The following is a 22,462-nucleotide window of genomic DNA, read 5'->3' as shown; positions in this document are numbered from 1 at the left end:
GGTTATAGGAAGACAGTGTTTGTGTCCTAAATTGCACCCTAGTCTCTTTATGGTGCATAACTTCTGACAAATGCCATTAGGGAATAGGGTGTCATTTGGGACAAAGCCAGTATTGTCTTGATTAATAAAGGAACAACAGTATTGTCTGAAAAGGAAAACATGTTCCTCAAATTAACATTGATGTATTCTCTGTGTGTGACTCTCTTTGTTACAATGATGCAACAGGTGAGTTACTGTATAGCAATATGTTTAGGGCATGTAATTTCTCGTCATAAAACATGTTCTATATTTTATAATGATAAATTGCTTGTTCAATAAACTCAACCATGGTTGTTTCTGAACAGATAAATGGAAATGTCTTATCATAGGTCTATTCATAGATCTACTCAATTGTTCCTTTCAAATGAGCGGGCATAGCTGCGGGAAGTAGGGGTGCTGAGGGTGCTGCAGCACCCCTGTAAAATCTGAATAATAATCAAATAAAGAATAATACTTTTTAAAACTACAGTATATTTTTTCACCAAAGTAATGCACTGGGCCTTTAATAGTCCTGTAATAGCAGACCGATATAGCCATCTGCATCTCGGGCAAAAAGACCACCCCCACAGTATTAACTCACCCACTAAAATAAAACCGTTTATATTTTTAATCTGCACACAACAGAGGCCTTCCTCTCTAGCCTCTACCTCTCATCCAGTGAAAAGCACTTATGTTTATTAGGGAGTGAAAGCCGCTTACGGCCAGGGTTCGGGGGTGGTGCCCTATGTTCAATGCCTGTGTTTGGTTGGACGTTGGTGTATCAGGAAGTGTCAAACGTCCAATGACAAGCACGGATTCCTGTGCTGTCGTTGACCGTCCTATCCGACCTACCTGTCACTGCACTTATCTATCCACAACAATGTGGCTTCACCAGCAGAAAAGTTCACCTTTGCAGATTTAGCACATTAAAAATAGACTATTATTCACAAGAAATGGGCAACGGACTATGAAGCGAGAACTTTATTGGTGAGGGTATAAGCGCATAGCTGCTTATAGATCCTCTCCACCCTCTCCAGTTCAAGTTGAGCGCACAAGACGCCATCTGTTCTCTCCCTCTCAAACCCGGGCCTGACAGTCTGAATAACTCTTGGTCGGAATGACGTTTGTTGCTGGCAGTAAAATGGACTTCCTGTCCCCGCGATATCACAAGCAGTCCCTAGTTCAAACTCTCTGTCGTTTTGGATTGTTCGTGATCTGTATGGTAAGTTCATTATTTTTGTTGAATACAATTATAGAAATGTATCCAGATGGCAAATTAATAACGTTTTGGAATGCACTTTTGTTACAATAATTCACAAATGTCTATATAAGATCAGTTACCTATAACAATACAATATCTGGGGGAAAACCCCTCCCCAAATAGTCAAAGATTTATTTTATTAAAGTGAAATGCTTCTCTCGTACTAAACAATTATTGACAGATGTTTTTTGGGGGAGGGGTCACTTTGTCATTTAGTCAAATGCCAATCACTCCATCTCATGCCATGCTGCTTGCAGAGAGACAGAGAGAGGCTGCAGCGAGAGAAAGAGAGGATTATAAATTGGCCTCTGTCTGTTCCAACTAGCCATTCAGCTGTGGGAGCACAATAATAAGAGGATAGAGAACAGAGAGTCACCAAGATTAAGCCTGGACACAACATTCTGATGGGACAGCAGGGATAATACCTGGCATTGTTCACTGACCAATGAATTACCATCAGGGACCATGTCCTGACTCCTTCCACAACTTGCCCTGAAGTGACCTCAACTCAGAGATGTGATTATAATAGGGGGGATTTATAGCCTAACAACTGATGCAGGGTCAAAGGTAGGGTATCTGATCCTAGATCTGTCTTTTAAGGACAATTTGTTCTACCTGGAGTGATATGTGAAAGCATTACACTTGTTATGTGGCATAAGTGGCATGCCATCAATCAGTACATTGTTACTTTTAAGGCCATTTTAGGAAAACTGCCATTTTACCTATCCTCTCTTCTAGCTCGAAATGAAAACACATACATGCTTAGATCTCAATCTTGTTTCATGCTAACGGTCCCGAACATTAGAACCGAGCATGGAAAAAGGTCCTGTCATTACTCAGCCCCCTGGTCTTGGAATTCCCTAAAACCCCAGGACCTGGTGTCCCTGGAGGAGTTCAAAGGACACATAGATGAATAGGTTTTTGAGACGTAGTTGTTTGTAGTTGTCACCCTATGTCAATGGTTTGTATTGCCTTATGTAAGGAAGCATGTTGTTATACTTCACACAAACATCCACTGTTTGTTTGCTGTTGTATTTGTGCTGTTGCCAGTGTCTTCTGTCTGTGTTGTCCATTTTGTTTGACATTGTTTAAAAAAAAAATATGTATCCCCCGTCCCCACAGGAGGCCTTTTGCCTCTTGTCAGGCCGACATTGAAAATAAGAATTTGTTCTTAATTGACTTGCCTGGTTAAATAAAGGTTAAATACAACAATTCTGATCACAAGGTGGGTGGGAAATGAATTATGTTGCTGTTCCTCCTCCTCCCTCTTCTCCAGGGAATGGTGTTGACCATGTCTATGTATCCCATGCTGAGGTTCCTGGGTGGAAAGCTCCATTCTTCCTTTACAGGGAGCTATCTACCTGGACACCACTCTGTTCTCCTCGTCAACTGCCCCAACGAACAGACAGCCAAGGACATCGGCCGGTAGGCTACAGTCCAGCCTACCATTATCACACTGTAACTAAACAATACTACCCCACCACACACAAACTACACACAGTGGTGAAATGCTTCTAGGCCAATCGATGTGATGGTTGTGTTTACCTAACAACATAATGCACCCAAACAAAATGAGGGGAAAACCCTTGAACACAACTTCGACTGTGTGAAACAGGATCACTCAAACACTATGTCATCTTTTGATGAGGTAGAGTTAGGGTTAGAGCATTTTCTGAGAATGAGCTAGGTTGAAGATAGAGGTTAAAACAAGAAGATTCTAATATCCCATAATGCATTGCATAAATGAGGAAGAATTCTCAACAATGGGACCAGCGATGCTAGTTGGTGCTGGTTCCATGAATCTGTTTATTTTTTATTATTATCTTTATTATCTTGTCCTAACCTGGGTACCTTCACCCTAGATATTGAGTTAGTGGTTAGAGAGGCTGAGCGGCACGGCAGTGTTGAATAAATCTTTTAGGACAGAATCATTTAGATGGGAGGGAAATTATGTTTCGTCTGTGTGTGTCTCACTAAATGTGTGTCTCACTAAATAGAATAAATTAATAAAAATTACTACTTATTTATTAATTATTACAGTCCAACGAAATGCTTCCTTGCAGGTTCCTTCTCAAAAATGCAACAACAATAATAAATTATAAAAGATAAGAATATAAAGTAAATGGCTCAATAGAATATACTAAACATTTTAGCATAAGTATACAGCTATTATTTCAATTCAACCCAGGATTCAACAAAAAAAAGACAATATATATACAGTATATAGTGGGAATGAAAAGTATGTGAACCCTTTCGAATTACCTGGATATCTGCATAAATTGGTCAAAACATTTTATCTGATCTTCATCTAAGTCACAACAATAGACAAACACAGTCTGCTTAAACTAATAACACGCAAACAATTATAATTTTTCATGTCTTTATTGAACACACCATGTAAACATTCACAGTGCAGGTTGGAAAAGTATGTGAACCCTTGGATTTAAAAACATGTTGACCCTCCTTTGGCAGCAATAACCTCAACCAAACGTTTTCTGTAGTTGAGGATCAGACCTGCACAACGGTGAGGAGCAATTTTGGATCATTCCTCTTTACAAAACTATTTCAGTTCCACAATATTCTTGGGATGCCTGGTGTGAACTGCTCTCTTGAGGTCATGCCACAGCATCTCAATTGGGTTGAGGTCAGGACTGACTGGGCCACTCCAGAAGGTCAGGACTGACTGGGCCACTCCAGAAGGTCAGGACTGACTGGGCCACTCCAGAAGGTCAGGACTCTGACTGGGCCACTCCAGAAGGTCAGGACTGACTGGGCCACTCCAGAAGGTCAGGACTCTGACTGAGCCACTCCAGAAGGTCAGGACTCTGACTGGACCACTCCAGAAGGTCAGGACTCTGACTGGGCCACTCCAGAAGGTCAGGACTCTGACTGGGCCACTCCAGAAGGTCAGGACAGACTGGGCCACTCCAGAAGGTCAGGCCTCTGACTGGGCCACTCCAGAAGGTCAGGACTGACTGGGCCACACCAGAAGGTCAGGGACTGGGCCACACCAGAAGTTCAGGACTGACTGGGCCACAGAAGGTGGCCACTCCAGAAGGTCAGGACTCTGACTGGGCCACTCCAGAAGGTCAGGACTCTGACTGGGCCACTCCAGAAGGTCAGGACTCTGACTGGGCCACTCCAGAAGGTCAGGACTGACTGGGCCACTCCAGAAGGTCAGGACTGACTGGGCCACTCCAGAAGGTCAGGGACTGACTCAGGGGCCACTCCAGAAGGTCAGGACTGACTGGGCCACTCCAGAAGGTCAGGACTCTGACTGGGCCACTCCAGAAGGTCAGGACTGGGACTCCAGAAGGTCAGGACTGACTCGGCCATTCCAGAAGGTCAGGACTGACTGGGCCACACCAGAAGGTCAGGGACTCTGCCTGGGCCACTCCAGAAGGTCAGGACTGACTCAGGACAGACTGGGCCATTCCAGACTCCAGGTCAGGACTGACTGGGCCACTCCAGAAGGTCAGGACTCTGACTGGGCCACTCCAGAAGGTCAGGACTGACTGGGCCACTCCAGAAGGTCAGGACTGACTGGGCCACTCCAGAAGGTCAGGACTGACTCGGCCACTCCAGAAGGTCAGGACTGACTGGGCCACACCAGAAGGTCAGGACTGACTGGGCCACTCCAGAAGGTCAGGACTGACTGGGCCACTCCAGAAGGTCAGGACTGACTGGGCCACTCCAGAAGGTCAGGACTGACTGGGCCACTCCAGAAGGCGTATTTTCTTCTGTTCAAGCCATTCTGTTGTTGATTTACTTCTGTCTTTTGGGTTGTTGTCCTGTTGCATCACCTAACTTCTGTTCTTCAGAGATTTGATTTATTTTAGTCCTATTCTTTAACCTTGAGTTTTGGTTGAGATATAGATGCAAATCCAACATGTCCACTATTAATTTGTAGACTAACTGAAATTAATATAACATTTATAGATATATATTTAAAGCTGCAATACATAACTTTCTGGGCGACCCGATCAAATTCACACAAAAATGTTTAGATCTGTCATTCTCATTGAAAGCAAATCTAACAAAGCAGTAGATCTATTCAATGTGTGATTTTTCTTTGTGTCCCATTCTTAAGTTGAGTTTATTTGCATCTTTTACTTTTGATTTTGTACACCAGCTTCAAACAGCTGAAAATGCTATATATATATTTTGTATATATATATATTTCACAGTGGTTTAGATGGTACAAAGATTCTCTACACTATGCTTGCTTGTTTTGACACAAACTGAACATTTCGAATTTTAGCAACCAGGAAATGGCAGAGCGATTCCTGCATAGTGCATCTTTAAAACTTTCAGAGTGAGAGTATCAGAACAACAATTTCTCTCAAGCAGACATTCTCAGCTAAGCTACAACATAATTTCTGACTCATTCTGCCACTCACCAGATACTTATTAAAAAGAAGAAATCTCTCTTTAACAATTATACAATTTCAGAGGAAAGAAATAAGGAAATGGTCAAACGTGAGGGCAGTGAGACACTTTCTGCAGAAGTGATATTAGTTCAAATGTATTTTTAACATTACCAGATTGAAACAAACCTTCCATATTTGGCTAGACTGTAGAAAAGAAATTGATAAATTGTTAAACAAATAATGATGAGGCTGTGTGAAAAGATCTATCCCATAAGAGGTCTCAAATTGGTCTCAAATTGTTGAGAATACAGTATATGGGCTTCATTAAAAAAAATCAGAATAACCTAGGTCACACTTTAAATCAAATCAAATGTATTTATATAGCCCTTCGTACATCAGCTGATATCTCAAAGTGCTGTACAGAAACCCAGCCTCAAACAACAAACAGCAAGCAATGCAGGTATTGAAGCACGTTGGCTAGGAAAAACTCCCTAGAAAGGCCAAAAACCAAGGAAGAAACCTAGAGAGGAACCAGGCTATGAGGGGTGGCCAGTCCTCTTCTGGCTGTGCCGGGTGGAGATTACAACAGAACATGGCCAAGATGTTCAAATGTTCATAAATGACCAGCATGGTCAAATAATAGGTCTGGGACAGGTAGCAAGTCCGGTGAACAGGTCAGGATTCCATAGCCGCAGGCAGAACAGCTGAAACTGGAGCAGCAGCATAGCCAGGTGGACTGGGGACAGCAAGGAGTCATCATGCCAGGTAGTCCTGAGGCATGGTCCTAGGCCTCAGGTCCTCAGAGAGAGAAAGAAAGAGAGAAGGAGAGAATTAGAGAGAGCATACTTAAATTCACACAGGACACCGGATAAGACAGGAGAAGTACTCCAGATATAACAAACTGACCCTAGCCCCCCGACACAAACTATGGCAGCATAAATACAGGAGGGGTCAGGAGACACTGTGGCCCCATCCGATGATACCCCCAGACAGGACCAAACAGGAAGGATATAACCCCACCCACTTTGCCAAAGCACAGCTCCCACACCACTAGAGGGATATCTTCAACCACCAACTTACCATCCTGAAACAAGGCCGAGTATAGCCCACAAAGATCTCCGCCATGGCACAACCCAAGGGGGGGGCGCCAACCCAGACAGGAAGATCACATCAGTGACTCAACCCAGTCAAGTGACGCACCCCTCCTAGAGACAGCATGAAAGAGTACCAGTGACTCAGCCCCCGTAATAGGGTAAGAGGCAGAGAATCCTAGTGGAAAGAGGGGAACCGGCCAAGCAGAGACAGCAAGGGCGGTTCGTTGCTCCAGAGCCTTTCCGTTCACCTTCACACTCCTGTGCCAGACTACACTCAATCATATGACCCACTGAAGAGATGAGTCTTCAGTAAAGACTTAAAGGTTGAGACTGAGTTTGCGTCTCTCACATGGTTAGGCAGACCATTCCATAAAAATTGAGCTCTATAGGAAAAAGCCCTGCCTCCAACTGTTTGCTTAGAAATTCTAGGGACAATTAGGAGGCCTGCGTATGTGTAGGTATGTACGGCAGGACCAAATCAGAGAGATAAGTAGGAGCAAGCCCATGTAATGCTTTGTAGGTTAGCAGTAAAACCTTGAAATCAGCCTTTGCCTTGACAGGAAGCCAGTGTAGGGAGGCTAGCACTGGAATAATATGATCAATTTCTTTGGTTCTAGTCAGGATTCTAGCAGCCGTATTTAACATTAACTGAAGTTTATTTAGTGCTTTATCCGGGTAGCCGGAAAGTAGAGCATTGCAGTAGTCTAACCTAGAAGTAACAAAAGCATGGATTAATTTTTCTGCATCATTTTTGGACAGAAAGTTTCAGATTTTTGCATTGTTACGTAGATGGAAAAAAGCTGTCCTTGAAACAGTCTTGATATGTTCGTCAAAAGAGAGCTCAGGGTCCAGAGTAACGCCGAGGTCCTTCACAGTTTTATTTGAAATGACTGTACAACCATTAAGATTATTTGTCAGATTCAGCAGAAGATCTCTTTGTTTCTTGGGACCTAGAACAAGCATCTCTGTTTTGTCTGAGTTTAAAAGTAGAACGTTTGCAGCCATCCACTTCCACACAGGCTTCTTAGCGAGGACAATTTTGGGGATTCACCATGTTTCATTGAAATGTACAGCTGTGTGTCATCCACATAGCAGTGAAAGTTAACATTATGTTTTCGAATGACAATCCCAAGAGGTAAAACATATAGTGAAAACAATAGTGGTCCTAAAACGGAACCTTGAAGAACACCAAAAATGTACAGTTGATTTGTTAGAGGACAAACCATTCACAGAGACAAACAGATATCTTTCCGACAGATAATATCTAAACCAGGCCAGAACTTGTCCATGTAGACCAATTTGGGTTTCCAATCTCTCCAAAAGAATGTGGTGATCGATGGTATCAAAAGCAGCACTAAGGTCTAGGAGCACAAGGACAGATGCAGAGCCTCGGTCTGATGCCATTAAAAGGTAATTTACCACCTTCACAAGTCCAGTCTCAGTCTGGTTTTACACCCCATCATAGCACTGAAGCATTTCGTATACATTGTTTGTCTTCAGGAAGGCAGTGAGTTGCTGTGCAACATCCTTTTCTAAAAATGTTGAGAGGAATGGAAGATTCGATACAGGCCGATAGTTTTAAAAATATTTTCTGGGTCAAGGTTTGGCTTTTTCAAGAGAGGCTTTATTACTGCCACTTTTAGTGAGTTTGGTACACATCCGGTGGATAGAGAGCCGTTTATTATGTTCAACATAGGAGGGCCAAGCACAGGAAGAAGCTCTTTCAGTAGTTTGGTTGTAATAGGGTCCAGTATGCAGCTTGAAGATTTAGAGGCCATGATTATTTTCATCATTGTGTCAAGAGATATAGTACTAAAACACTTGAGTGTTATGTTGCACTGATATGTCAACAGGAAATGCTAAACTGAATTGCTATGTAAATAAATCTGTCTCTCGCCGCAGAAGTTTGATTTGATTTGATTTAGTCTTATTATTTAACTTTAAAAATATGTTATGTTAAAACATACAATTCAACTGCAGTGAAGCAGCTCAACATTACATTCAGTCGTCTAACAGACTCCCATCCAGAATGACCCACAGAAGAAACCAGGGTCAACGTCCTGCTCAAGGGCACGTCGACAGATCTCCAACAAGGTCAAAAAAAGGGGACCTGAACCAGTGACTTATCAGCCACCAGCCCAAGCTCCCAACCCCCAGGCGACCAGCCCTCTAAAATCCCCCCCAAAGTTTCCTTTGAGAGCTGCCCCTCAACCATCCGAGACCCCCCAGTCCCAAACCCCGAGATAAAGAAAAGTCATAATAGAATAGAATAAAATCATTCCAATCCCTTCCCTCCAAGCACCCATCCCCCTGTCCCCAATGCACAAACAACCATCAAAAGGAACAAAAGAGAAAAAAGAGAAAAACTAACGAACACAGAAAACATCAATGCAAAAAAACAAAAAACATCAAGTACAACAAAAATCCTAACAGCATGGCACCCTGAATACGTTTGATTGCATGTATGGCACTATTTACATACAGTGGGTAGGTACACTTCAACTATAACAGACAAAATGAGAATTTTTTTTTTTTTAATCACATTGTAGGATTTTTAATTAATCTATTTGCAAATTATGGTGGAAAATAAGTATTTGGTCAATAACAAAAGTTTATCTCAATACTTTGTTATATAACCTTTCTTAGCAATGACAGAGGTCAAATGTTTTCTGTAAGTCTATACAAGGTTTTCACACACTGTTGCTGGTATTTTGGCCCATTCCTCCATGCAGATCTCCTCTAGAGCAGTGATGTTTTGGGGCTGTTGCTGGGCAACACGGACTTTCAACTCCCTCCAAAGATTTTCTATGGGGTTGAGATCTGGAGACTGGCTAGGCCACTCCAGGACCTTGAAATGCTTCTTACGAAGCCACTCCTTCGTTGCCCGGGCGGTGTGTTTGGGATCATTGTCATGCTGAAAGACCCAGCCACGTTTCATCTTCAATGCCCTTTCTGATGGTAGGCTTTGTTACTTTGGTCCCAGCTCTCTGCAGGTCATTCACTAGGTCCCCCTGTGTGGTTCTGGGATTTTTGCTCACCGTTCTTGTGATCATTTTGACCCCACGTGGTGAGATCTTGCATGGAGCACCAGATCGAGGGATTATCAGTGGTCTTGTATGTCTTCTATTTCCTAATAATTGCTCCCACAGTTGATTTCTTCAAACCAAGCTGCTTACCTATTGCAGATTCAGTCTTCCCAGCCTGGTACAGGTCTACAATTTTGTTTCTGGTGTCCTTTGACAGCTCTTTGGTCTTGGCCATAGTGGATTTTGGAGTGTGACTGTTTGAGGTTCTGGACAGGTGTCTTTTATACTGATAACAAGTTCAAACAGGTGCCATTAATACAGGTAACGAGTGGAGGACAGAGGAGCCTCTTAAAGAAGAAGTTACAGGTCTGTGAGAGCCAGAAATCATGCTTGTTTGTAGGTCACCAAATACTTATTTTCCACCATAATTTGCAAATAAATTCATTAAAAATCCTACAATGTGATTTTCTGGATTTTTTTCCCCTCATTGTGTCTGTTATAGTTGAAGTGTACCTATGATGAAAATGACAGGCCTCTCTCATCTTTTTAAGTGGGAGAACTTGCACAATTTTGGTGGCTGACTACATACTTTTTTGCCCCACTGTATATGTGTGTGTGTGTGTGTGTGTGTGTGTGTGTGTGTGTGTGTGTGTGTGTGTGTGTGTGTGTGTGTGTGTGTGTGTGTGTCCGTGTATGTGCACGTGTGTGCGTTTGAATGTGAGTGTGTGTATATGCATGTGTACACGCCTACAAACACCTGCGTGGCATCATCCTCAGGTAAACAGGCATTAGATGTAACAACATTGCCCCTATTCTTTACATTTTTGCCTGAGATGGAGATGTGAATCCAACATATTTGTAGACAAACTGGAAATAAAGCCAGATTAAGTCAGAGGCACAGATGGAACTATCCAAGCAGAAGGTACATCTCCTTCAAATGTTGATATTTGGTTGCATTGACAATAAAAACAGAGTTTAATATAACTCTTGCAATAGACTAAATTTGAATAAAAAATATTAACGTAAATAGATGATCTTTTTCAGGTCATTGAGAAGTCATTAAAAATAGATGCCCCTTGAAGGAACTTGTTTTAGGAAAGTAGGCATGTGTCACACGTTAATACTTCTCAGGAGAGCCATTTGAACGTATACGTATTTTTGGGCAGGAATGCCTACTGGAACATGTGACCTTTCATATACCTTAATAACAAACTTGTATGCCATCTGTAACTACGAATAAAACTGTTAAATTAGGAGTCTAGTTGATTTAGCCACGGAAAGAGACAGGAACTTTCCCGCAAGCTGATTGGCTGAGATAATGGATTGGCTGGACATGTCGAGAGATGAGTTCATGTTGGTCTGCCATGTAGCATGCTTATGTCTATAACATGAGCTGTTCAGCATGTGTAGGTAATCCTTTCCTGGTTGGTTAGCTATCTGCAGATTCAGGGTAGTAATGTTATGAGTTGGGATTATGGTTCATTGTTTAGCTAGCTAGCTACATGTCCAAACAAAATACTCCACTATGCAAGTAACCATTTCACTACACCTTCTGTATCCTTTAATATACACTTTAATTTGATTTTATATAGTATGTGTTTATGAGAGATGGTAATGTGAAGAACATCACAACAAAGTCAAATTAGTATATAATGTTAGGCCAACGAGACAGTGTCCAAGTTCTAATATTCTCAGGTAGAATGCCCTGCTTTTATTTTGTCACACTCACAACCATAAGCAATTTTCTGTAATTGGCTCGCCATTAACTTGTAAATAATGATCTTGTTGTAAGCAAATTTTCCTGTAATATTGAAGACAAATGAGCTAAAGTGAAGATGTTGTCAGCTACAGGATATGATCATTATTTGAATTGGCTAGCCAGTTTGCTTAACATTAGCTATCTAGCTAACAAGCTAGAAACTAACCAAAACATTGTTAAGAAAGTTACTTTTAGTTGTCTGGTTTGCTAGATTGACATATACTAAATTCATTTTTAAACGGGTGGGTTTATTGGTGTTAAAATACACTAGTTAAGCTATTTTGGACCACCAAGCTGCTGATGTCATGCAGCCTGTAGTTTGTGTTTGCACTTTTTTATAACGACAACGACGTTAACGAAGTTTGATTTTGGAAGACAGTATACTATTCATGATGTCACTGAGACAACTGTCGATAGACGTAGTATAAACCAGCATTTAGACTTGAAACTTTGTTTGTTTAGTAAATGGCCTCACGTGAATCCTTAAGGAGATGGGTGGGGCTAAGGTTCAAGAGGGTGTGAAATACGCTGAATGGGTGTAAACAAAGAGTGCTCCAGTAGGTTTACCAAAACATTCAAGGGGCATTTTCTCAAAGGTGAGGTTATAAGTTTATCAACTTTAAAAGCAGAATTACTTTCTCATTGTTCCTTAACTGTACTGTATGACATACAATTTTCTAGCTCTGAGTATCTACTTTTATCCAATGTATAAAAAAAAACACAGGTGACTCCAGGATGCTGGTCTTCTAGGCAGAGTTGCAAAGATTAAGCCATATCTCAGACTGGCAAATAAAATACAAATATTACAATGGGCAAAAGAACACAGACACTGGACAGAGAAATGCCTAGAAGACCAGCATCCTGGAGTCGCCTCTTCACTGTTGACGTTGAGAATGGTGTTTTGCGGGTACTATTTATTGAATCTGCCAGTTGAAGCTTGATTAGGGCTTCATCAGCGCTTGTGAATTCCATCCTTTTCGTTCCCTTCCATACCCACACCATTGTCAGGAAGCAGAGTTGAGATTTGATTCCTTTTCCCTCCAATGACTGTCTGATCGGAATGTATTGCTTGCGTTGTTTTTCATAAGCCTAGCAGACAGGTCCTGGACGAGTTGAATGGACTGGCCGTGGATTTTGATCTCCTTTCCCCCCTGTGCCTTCAGAATGTTGGTCAGATGTCTGAGATATGGCTTTTTCTTAGCAACTCTGCCTAGAAGGCCAGCACTGTTGACGTTGAGACTGGTGTTTTGCGGGTACTACTTAATGAAGCTGTCAGTTGATGACTTCTGAGGTATCTGTTTCTCAAACTAGACACTTTAATGTACTTGTCCTCTTGCTCAATTGTGCACTGGGCCTCCCACTCCTCTGTCCATTCCGCTTAGAGCCAGTTTGCGCTGTTCTGTGAAGGTGAGTAGTATACAGCGTTGTACGAGATCTTCAGTTTCTTGGCAATTTCTCACAGAGAATAGACTTAATTTCTCAGAACAAGAATAGACTGAAGAAGAAAGATTTTGTTTCAGAAGAAAGACTTTGTTTCTGGTCATTTTGAGCCTGTAATCGAACCCACAAATGCTGATGCTCCAGATACTCAACTAGTCTAAAGGCCCGTTTTATTGCTTCTTTAATTAGAAGAACAGTTTACAGCTGTGCTAACATAATTACAAAATGGTTTTCTAATGACCAATTTGACCTTTAAAATGATCAACTTGGATTAGCTAACACAACGTGGCATTGGAACACAGGAGTGATGATTGCTGATAATGGGCCTCTGTACGCCTATGTAGATATTCAGTTTCCAGCTACAACAGTCATTTACAGTACATCATTTAACAATGTATTTCTGATCAATTTGATGTTATTTTAATGGACAAAAACAAGGACATTTCGAAGTGACCCCAAACTTTTGAACGGTAGTTTACATGTACAGTTGACATACACTTAGGTTGGAGTCATTAAAACTCATTTTTCAACAACTCCACAAATTTCTTGTTAACAAACTATAGTTTTGGCAAGTCGGTTAGGACATCTACTTTGTGCATGATACAAGCAATTTTTCCAACAATTGTTACAAACAGATTATTTCACTTATAATTCACTGTATCACAATTCCAGTGGGTCAGAAGTTTACATACACTAAATTGACTGTGCCTTTAAACAGCTTGGAAAATGCCCAAAAATTATGTCATGGCTTTAGAAGCTTGACATAATTTCAGTCAATTGGAGGTGTACCTGTGGATGTATTTCAAGGCCTGCCTTCAAACTCAGTGCCTCTTTGCTTGACATCATGGGAAAATCTAAATAAATCAACCAAGACCTCAGAAAAACAATTGTAGACCTCCACAAGTCTGGTTCATCCTTGGGAGCAATTTCCAAATGCCAGAAGGTACCACGTTCATCTGTACAAACAATATTACGCAAGCATAAACACCATGGGACCATGCAGTCGTCATACTGTTCAGGAAGGAAACACATTCTGTCTCCTAGAGATTAACGTACTTTGGGGCGAAAAGTGCAAATCAATACCAGAATACAAGCAAAGGACCTTGTGAATATGCAGGAGGAAACAGGTACAAAAGTATCTATATCCACAGTAAAACGAGTCCTATATCGACATAACCTGAAAGGCCACTCAGCAAGGAAGAAGCCACTGCTCCAAAACCACCATAAAAAAGCCAGACTACAGTTTGCAACTGCACATGGGGATAAAGATCGTACTTTTTGGAGAAATGTCCTCTGGTCTGATGAAACAAAAATAGAATTGTTTGGCCATAATGACCATCATTATGTTTGGAGGAAAAATGGGGAGGCTTGCAAGCGGAAGAACACCATCCCAACCGTGAAGCCCGGAGGTGGCAGCATCATGTTGTGGGGGTGCTATGCTGCAGAAGGGACTGGTGCACTTCACAAAATAGATGGCAACATGAGGGAGGAACATTATGTGAGTATATTGAAGCAACATCTCAAGATATCAGTCAGGAAGTTAAAGCTTGGTCGCAAATGGACAATGACCCAAAGCATACTTCCAAAGTTGTGGCAAATGGTTTAAGGACAACAAAGTCAAGGTATTAGAGTGGCCATTACAAAGCCCTGACCTAAATCCTATAGAACATTTGTGGGCAGAAGTGAAAAAGCGTGTGCGAGCAAGGAGGCCTACAAACCTGATTCAGTTACATCTGCTCTGTCAGAAGGAATGGGACAAAATTCCCCCAACTTACTGTGGGAAGCTTGTGGAAGGCTACCCGAAATGTTTGACCCACGTTAAACAATTTAAAGGCAATACTACCAAATACTAATTAAGTGTATGTAAACTACTGACCCACTGGGAATGTGATAAAAGAAATAAAAGCTGAAATAAATCATTCTCCCTACTATTATTCTGACATTTCACATTCTTAAAATAAAGTGGTGATCCTAACTGACCTAAGCCAGGGAATTCTTACTAGGATTAAATGTCAGGAATTGTGAAAAACTGAGTTTAAATGTACTTGGCGAAAGTTCAAACCCCCGAGCTGACAAGGTACAAATCTGTCGTTCTGCCCCTGAACAGGCAGTTAACCCACTGTTCCTAGGCCCTCATTGAAAATAAGAATTTGGTTTCACTTTTGAGTTGTGGGGGATTATTTTCCGTTTCGGTTTTGTTTTTTCACGTTGTTGTTTATTGTTTTGTTCAGTGTTCTTATTAAAAACCAAGATGAACACTTACCATGTTGCGTATTCGTCCGATCCTTGCTACTCCTCATCAGAAGAGGAAGAGGAAAGCCGTTACACCGATGTCAATCATGTCTTTATGAGGCTCTGTAACTAGCTTGCTTACAATTTGTGATGAGTGAGTGTGCTGTTGCAGAATTAAAAAGGCCTATTCTCAAAAATGGTAACATTTTTGCTACAGAAGCAGTTGTTGGTATGCTGTGAATTTCGAGATATTCATTTGTACAGTTTCAGCACGTGTCTCCTGAAAGCTCTGTGCACGGCCCTGGGCCATACACTAAATAGGCCAAATATTCTTTAAAATAACAACACATCTGCAAAATGACTGAATGATATCATAATTGTTGCTGTCTCTCTCCTCTCCTCCCTTCCGTCTTCTTCTCTCCAACAGAGCCATTATGGAGAGGAGGATGGCAGCATGCATCAATATTCTGCCCAGGACCTCCACCATGTAAGTACTGCCAGTGTCAGTCTGGTTCACACAAAGTTTTCAATTTTAGCAGATACTCTTATCCAGAGCGACTTACAGTAGTGACTACATACATTTTCCGTACTGGTTGCCCCAAGGGAAGCTAATACTGGCATTGCAAGCACCATTCTCTACCAACTGAGCCACACAGGACACACACACACACACACACACACACACATACACACACACACACACACACACACACACACACACACACACACACACACACACAACCTTAACCCATAACCCTAAACCTAACCACTAACCCAGGGTTTTCCAAACTCGTTCCTCAGGACCACAAAGGGGAAACGCTGCACTAACCCCTTACCTTTACTCTAACCCAAACTGTAACACTAACCCTAACCCCTTACCTTTACCCTAACCCCTTACATTTATCCTAACCCAAACTGTAACCCTAACCCTAATTAGCCCCTTACCTTTACCCTAACCCAAACTGTAACCCTAAACCTAACCCCTTACCTTTACCCAAACTGTAACCCTCACCCTAAACCTAACCCCTTACCCTAACCCAAACTGTAACACTAACCCTAAACCTTACCCTAACCCAAACTGTAACACTAACCCTAAACCTTACCCTAACCCAAACTGTAACACTAACCCTAAACCTAACCCCTTACCTTTACTCTAACCCAGACTGTAACCCTAACCCTAAACCTAACCCCTTACCTTTACACTAACCCAAACTGTAACCCTAACCCCTTACCTTTACCTTAAACCAGACTGTAACCCTAACCATAACCCCTTACCTTTACCTTAACCCAAACTGTAACCCTAACCCTAACCCCTTACCTTTACACTAACCCAAACTGTAACCCTAACCCCTTACCTTTACCTTAACCCAGACTGTAACCCTAACCCTAACCCCTTACCTTTACCTTAACCCAAACTGTAACCCTAACCCCTTACCTTTACTCTAACCCAGACTGTAACCCTAACCCTAACCCCTTACCTTTACACTAACCCAAACTGTAACCCTAACCCCTTACCTTTACCTTAACCCAGACTGTAACCCTAACCCTAACCCCTTACCTTTACCTTAACCCAAACTGTAACCCTAACCCTAACCCCTTACCTTTACCTTAACCCAGACTGTAACCCTAACCCTAACCCCTTACTTTTACCTTAACCCAAACTGTAACCCTAACCCTAACCCCTTACCTTTACCTTAACCCAGACTGTAACCCTAACCCTAACCCCTTACCTTTACCTTAACCCAAACTGTAACCCTAACCCTAACCCCTTACCTTTACCTTAACCCAAACTGTAACCCTAACCCTAACCCTTTACCTTTACCTTAACCCAAACTGTAACCCTAACCCTAACCCCTTACCTTTACCTTAACCCAAACTGTAACCCTAACCCTAAACCTAACCCATAAGCTTAAAATAGCCTTTGTCCACTTGGGATGTGGGAATTTTCCCCACATGGGAGAATTTACTATCCTTGTCTTTACTATCCTTGTGAGGACTTTTGGGGATTTTAGGTCCCCACAAGGATAGAAGAACCAACCCCCACACACTCACACAAACACACACACACACACCCTTCCTGAGTGTGGATATCCATTGCTAAGGAAACTACTGAGACTTGGAATTGTATCAACTCGCCACCCAAGACTTATTGTTAAGTGCACTAAAGAGATACACATGCTCACCGACTGAATCTTTACACGTGTCTATTTTCAAAGGATAAAGCTAAGAACATTTACGTCTTCATAGTTAAGAACACTATAACAATATGGAAGAAAACCGATTCTACAAGAACCAATATCTCTCAAAAAAATCTAATCAAATAACATCACAGTTTATTTGTCACGTGCGCCAAATACAACAGGTGTAGACCTTACAGTGAAATGCTTACTTACAGGCTCTAACCAATAGTGCAAAAAAGATGTCAGGTAAGTAAAGAATTAAAACAGTAAAAATACAGGCTATATACAGTAGTGAGGCTATAAAAGTAGCGATGTTACATACAGACACAGGTTAGTCAGGCTAATTGAGGTAGTATGTACATGTAGATATGGTTAAAGTGACTATGCATATATGATGAACAGAGAGTAGCAGTAGTGTAAAAAGAGGGGTTGGCGGGTGGTGGGACACAATGCAGATAGTCCGGTTAGCTAATGTGCGGGAGCACTGGTTGGTCGGCCCAATTGAGGTAGTATGTACATGAATGTATAGTTAAAGTGACTATGCATATATGATAAACAGAGAGTAGCAGCAGCGTAAAAAGAGGGTTTGGGGCATTTAATTACCTGTTCAGGAGTCTTATGGCATGGGGGTAAAAACTATTGAGAAGCCTTTTTGTCCTAGACTTGGCACTCCGGTAGCGCTTTCCATGCGTAGTAGAGAGAACAGTCTATGACTGGGGTGGCTGGGGTCTTTGACAATTTTTAGGGCCTTCCTCTGGCACTGCCTGGTGTAGAGGTCCTGGATGGCAGGCAGCTTAGTCCCAGTGATGTACTGGGCCATACGCACTACCCTCTGTAGTGTTCCTTGCGGTCGGAGGCCGAGCAGTTGCCATACCAGGCAGTGATGCATCCAGTCAGGATGCTCTCGATGTTGCAGCTGTGGAACCTTTTGAGGATCTCAGGACCCATGCCAAATCCTTTTAGCTTCCTGAGGGGGAATAGGCTTTGTTGTGCCCTCTTCGCGACTGTCTTGGTGTGTTTGGACCATTCTAGTTTGTTGTTGATGTGGACACCAAGGAACTTGAAGCTCTCAACCTGCTCCACTACAGCCCCGTCGATGAGAATGGGGGCGTGCTCGGTCCTCCTTTTCCTGTAGTCCACAATCATCTCCTTAGTCTTGGTTACGTTGAGGGATAGGTTGTTATTCTGGCACCACCCGGCCAGGTCTCTGACCTCCTCCCTATAGGTTGTCTCATTGTTGTCTGTGATCAGGCCTACCACTGTTGTGTCACTGTTGCGGTGTGCAAATTGGAGTGGGTCTAGGGTTTCTGGGATAATGGTGTTGATGTGAGGCATTACCAACCTTTCAAGCACTTCATGGCTATGGATGTGAGCGCTACAGGTCTGTAGTCATTTTGGCAGGTTGACAGGTGGATCTGGGCAGGTGTGATGTCATTGATGTTTGTGTGCGTCGGTCTGTATGTTGTTTTTGTATGTATATGGTTGTTTTTTTTGTAAAAAGAAATGTGTACAGCCCCCACTGTTGTGGTTACTTGAATGTAAATTACTCTCACCATTAATAGCCTAAGGGAGTGGGAACGTTTCTGTCTAAATTGTGCAAACACTGTTTTGGTTTAGTTGTCTGAATGTAAATTACTCTCACCACTAGTAGGAGAGTGGGAAAGTTTCTCTCTAAAGTCTATAAGCCTGTAAATGCATAATCACATAGTGATTGAGTCAACAAAAGAAGGTGAGAGTCAGATAAGGAAAGTTTGTCGAACGGTAATGAAACACTTGTAAAACAGACCAACAGTCATTTGAATGCTAATAGTCTTCTGGAGCTCTTGCTTTAACTGATTGATAAGTAACTATTTTAGTAGCAGGGCACTGCTGTTCTGTTTCCTGAAGGTGAAAATCCAGTAGCACCTTGTTGAGTAGCTGGTTAACCATTGACAAGCATACAAGAAACAACACACATTCTTCTTCTTATTGACCTAAGAGAAAGATAGAGAAAGATGGATTAAGATACAGCAACAGCCACCAGGCCAGAAACAGGTGACGAACCCTCACATTAACAGGCCATTGTGTGACTTTGGCACTGTAGAGAAACTGTGAATATCGGACAGCTGTCAATCAAAGTGTATGTGTACACTGATAGGCTTGCTTGTCTTGAGACGAACTTCCTGGTAGAGATTAATGTTGGAGAAAAACTATTCTATCATTGAAGAGCATTATTTAGCCTATCACACTACACAGAAGTATACCGTTTACTACATCTGCATATGTGGATCGTTCCACCAAATAGGTGCCTTTTGAATAGTGTAAATTAGTTAATTTATTTTATTTCACCTCATTTTAACATTGTCATAAAAAGCACGTTCAACTTCATAAAAAAAACTATTTTCCCATCTCAAATGTTAAATAAAAAAAGACTATAGTATGTGCCTATTAAGTGCCAAATAAAGTAACATGGTTTACCATAACAGGGTTGAAGACATCACCATAATACATCCATAAATCCAATTGTGATAGGAGGATTGGAAGCTTGTTGTGTGTAACAGGGAGTGGTAATTAAATGCAAACTTCACAAAACTGGACATTAAATTGTTCAAACATTTCTAGCCTGTCTATCTGGGTGTAATAATGTGTTATGCTTGACCTGCTCATTTTCCCACCAGAAAATGGTCAAAAAGAGTAGAACCAGCTCAGCTGCTTTACACTATGATTTCGCATAACAGTTCACATAGCAGGGTCGACCTTAAAATGAGGGAACATTTTTTTTTTTTTTTTTTACCTTAATATGAATAATAATCTTCAGAAATGACTTTGTCAAAGGAACAAAATAACTACAATGATGGTGTAAACTTGGATAAATGTTGGGGTTAAGTGAGTTAAAATCCTCCTAGAAGTCACAGAGGATGTACAAAGGGACATGTCAAAATACTGCATTTTACTGAATGTTCCATGTGGTCTATATTAAAGGGCACATCATTTAATATAACAAGCTTTTAAAATTCAATATTTGCGCTCAATATCTACTTAAAATATCAAAGGCACTCGTTTCATTGAACAACCCATGTACAGTTTACTACTGTGAATGTCCCAAAGGTTTTTATTTTTGTCCCATAGGTATTACTGGAAAGGGGAGATTCAAGATGCGACGGAAATTCTGATGGTAAAGTTATTTAGTAGAGCTATGTTTTCATGTCTCTGGCCGGTCGTTCAGTATTACACTGGTTGTTGAAACCAACTTTCCAGAGTAATAGCTAGGATTTTTCTGCATTGTAGTTGGTGAAGACGAGGACCTCGAAGACCCAAAGGCTCATAGACTATGTCAAGTAAGTTACATTTGTTTTTTTTATAGAAATTATCCCAAGCAATTGGGTCTGGGGAAACAGAACTTCAGGTCTCAGGAAGGCAGTAGCAAAGCTAACTTAGGCACCTGCTACATAATGTATGTGTTGTTGCTCCTCCCCAGGTCTGTGCATCCCTATGAGACTCCAGAGGTGCTTAGTTTCCCTGTGGAGGACGGGAGCCTGCCCTATTTGAAGTGGGTGGATGAGGCGGTTCCTGACGACTGACCAATGAGGGAGAATATTCTCAATGACGTGTGATATTATTGGACGTGAATCTCCAATCTATTGGTTAACTGGAGAGTAAGGCAACAGCGATTGGCTGGGAACCAGCAACCTTTGGATTGGCTTGAAGGGTTCCAAGTTCAAACTCTTGCTTTTGAACTTGATCCACAGATACTAAATGTTTAGCTCCTCCCACCATGACATTGATATTGACTCAGAGTTGTTTTGGCTCTGTTTTATACAGGTCCTGTTGTTGCCATTGAAATTCCGAGCTTGACATGACCTCTGTAACGTTCAATGTCAGTTTGTCAGAAAAGAAAGAGTTTGTAGCTCCAGATCTGCAGATAATTCTCGAAAAAACATTCAACATTAAATAATAATATTCAGTGTTGATTCAAGGTATTAGTTACATTAGACTGTTTATTTCAAATAATTTATATTGCATTGTATTCCTAAAACATCAGATTCATGTTAGATTAAATCACATTCCTTTTACTTATCTGGTTTCTCTCTAGATGACAGAGCACCCCTGTTTACCGTTTCACTGTGAACCAAAGAGTTGATTGCACTGCATTTTGAGAGGGAATCTTGAACACTGTTTGAGATTTGTGTTCTACGGATAACTTTTTGTAATATATGATGGCACAAATGCGTTCCTTATTCCTTAAGGTGATACATACAGTTTAAGTCGGAAGTTTACATACACCTTTAACCAAATACATTTAAACTCTGTTTTTCACAATTCCTGACATTTAATCCAAGTAAAAATGCTCTGTCTTAGGTCAGTTAGGATCACCACTTTATTTTAAGAATGTGAAATGTCAGAATAATAGTAGAGAGAATTATTTATTTCAGCTTTTATTTCTTTCATCACAATCCCAGTGGGTCAGTAGTTTACATAAACTCAATTAGTATTTGGTAGCATCGCCTTTAAATTTTGCTTCGATATTTCCACAAAATTTTCCCGCCTCATGATGCCATCTATTTTGTGAAGTGAACCAATCCCTCCTGCAGCAGGAAAGTACGATCTTTGTCCTCATGTGCAGTTGCAAACCATAGTCTGTTTTTTTTGGGCAGTGGCTTCTTCCTTTCTGAGGGGCCTTTCAGTTAATGTGATATAGGACTCGTTTTACTGTGGAAATAGAAACTTTTGTACCTGTTTCCTCCAGCATCTTCACAAGGCCATTTGCTGTTGTTCTGGGATTGATCTGCACTTTGACACCAAAGTACGTTCATCTCTAGGAGACAGAATGTGTCTCCTTCCTGAGTGGTATGACGGCTGCATGGTCCCATGGTGTTTAAACTTGCGTACTATTGTTTGTACAGATAAACGTGGTACCTTCAGGCATTTGGACATTGCTCCCAAGGATGAACCAGACTTGTGGAGGTCTACAATTTTTTTTCTGACGTCTTGGTTGATTTCTTTTGATTTTCCCATGATGTCAAGCAAAGAGTGTCGTGGAGGATCATTACAAAATATAACACTTACAAGAACCTGTGAATTCAATATAGGCTTTTAATACAA

General features: G+C 41.4%; 1 protein-coding gene across 1 annotated transcript; it reads left to right on the top strand.

Annotated features, from left to right (window-relative positions):
• Positions 1-860: 860 nt before the first annotated feature.
• Positions 861-21,426, top strand: LOC112219803 (protein CutA homolog). The gene is made up of 6 exons (XM_024381313.1): positions 861-1,240; positions 2,556-2,704; positions 15,628-15,687; positions 20,489-20,534; positions 20,648-20,697; positions 20,838-21,426. The coding sequence occupies exons 1-6, from the start codon at positions 1,136-1,138 to the stop codon at positions 20,938-20,940; spliced, it is 513 nt and encodes a 170-aa protein (XP_024237081.1). The 5' UTR covers positions 861-1,135; the 3' UTR covers positions 20,941-21,426.
• Positions 21,427-22,462: the final 1,036 nt, after the last annotated feature.

Source organism: Oncorhynchus tshawytscha, linkage group LG20, assembly GCF_018296145.1.
Source record: "Oncorhynchus tshawytscha isolate Ot180627B linkage group LG20, Otsh_v2.0, whole genome shotgun sequence".
In the NCBI taxonomy this organism is placed as follows: domain Eukaryota; kingdom Metazoa; phylum Chordata; class Actinopteri; order Salmoniformes; family Salmonidae; genus Oncorhynchus; species Oncorhynchus tshawytscha.
The sequence above is the reverse complement of the archived record's forward strand: the minus strand, read 5'-3'. Positions and strand labels throughout refer to the sequence as shown.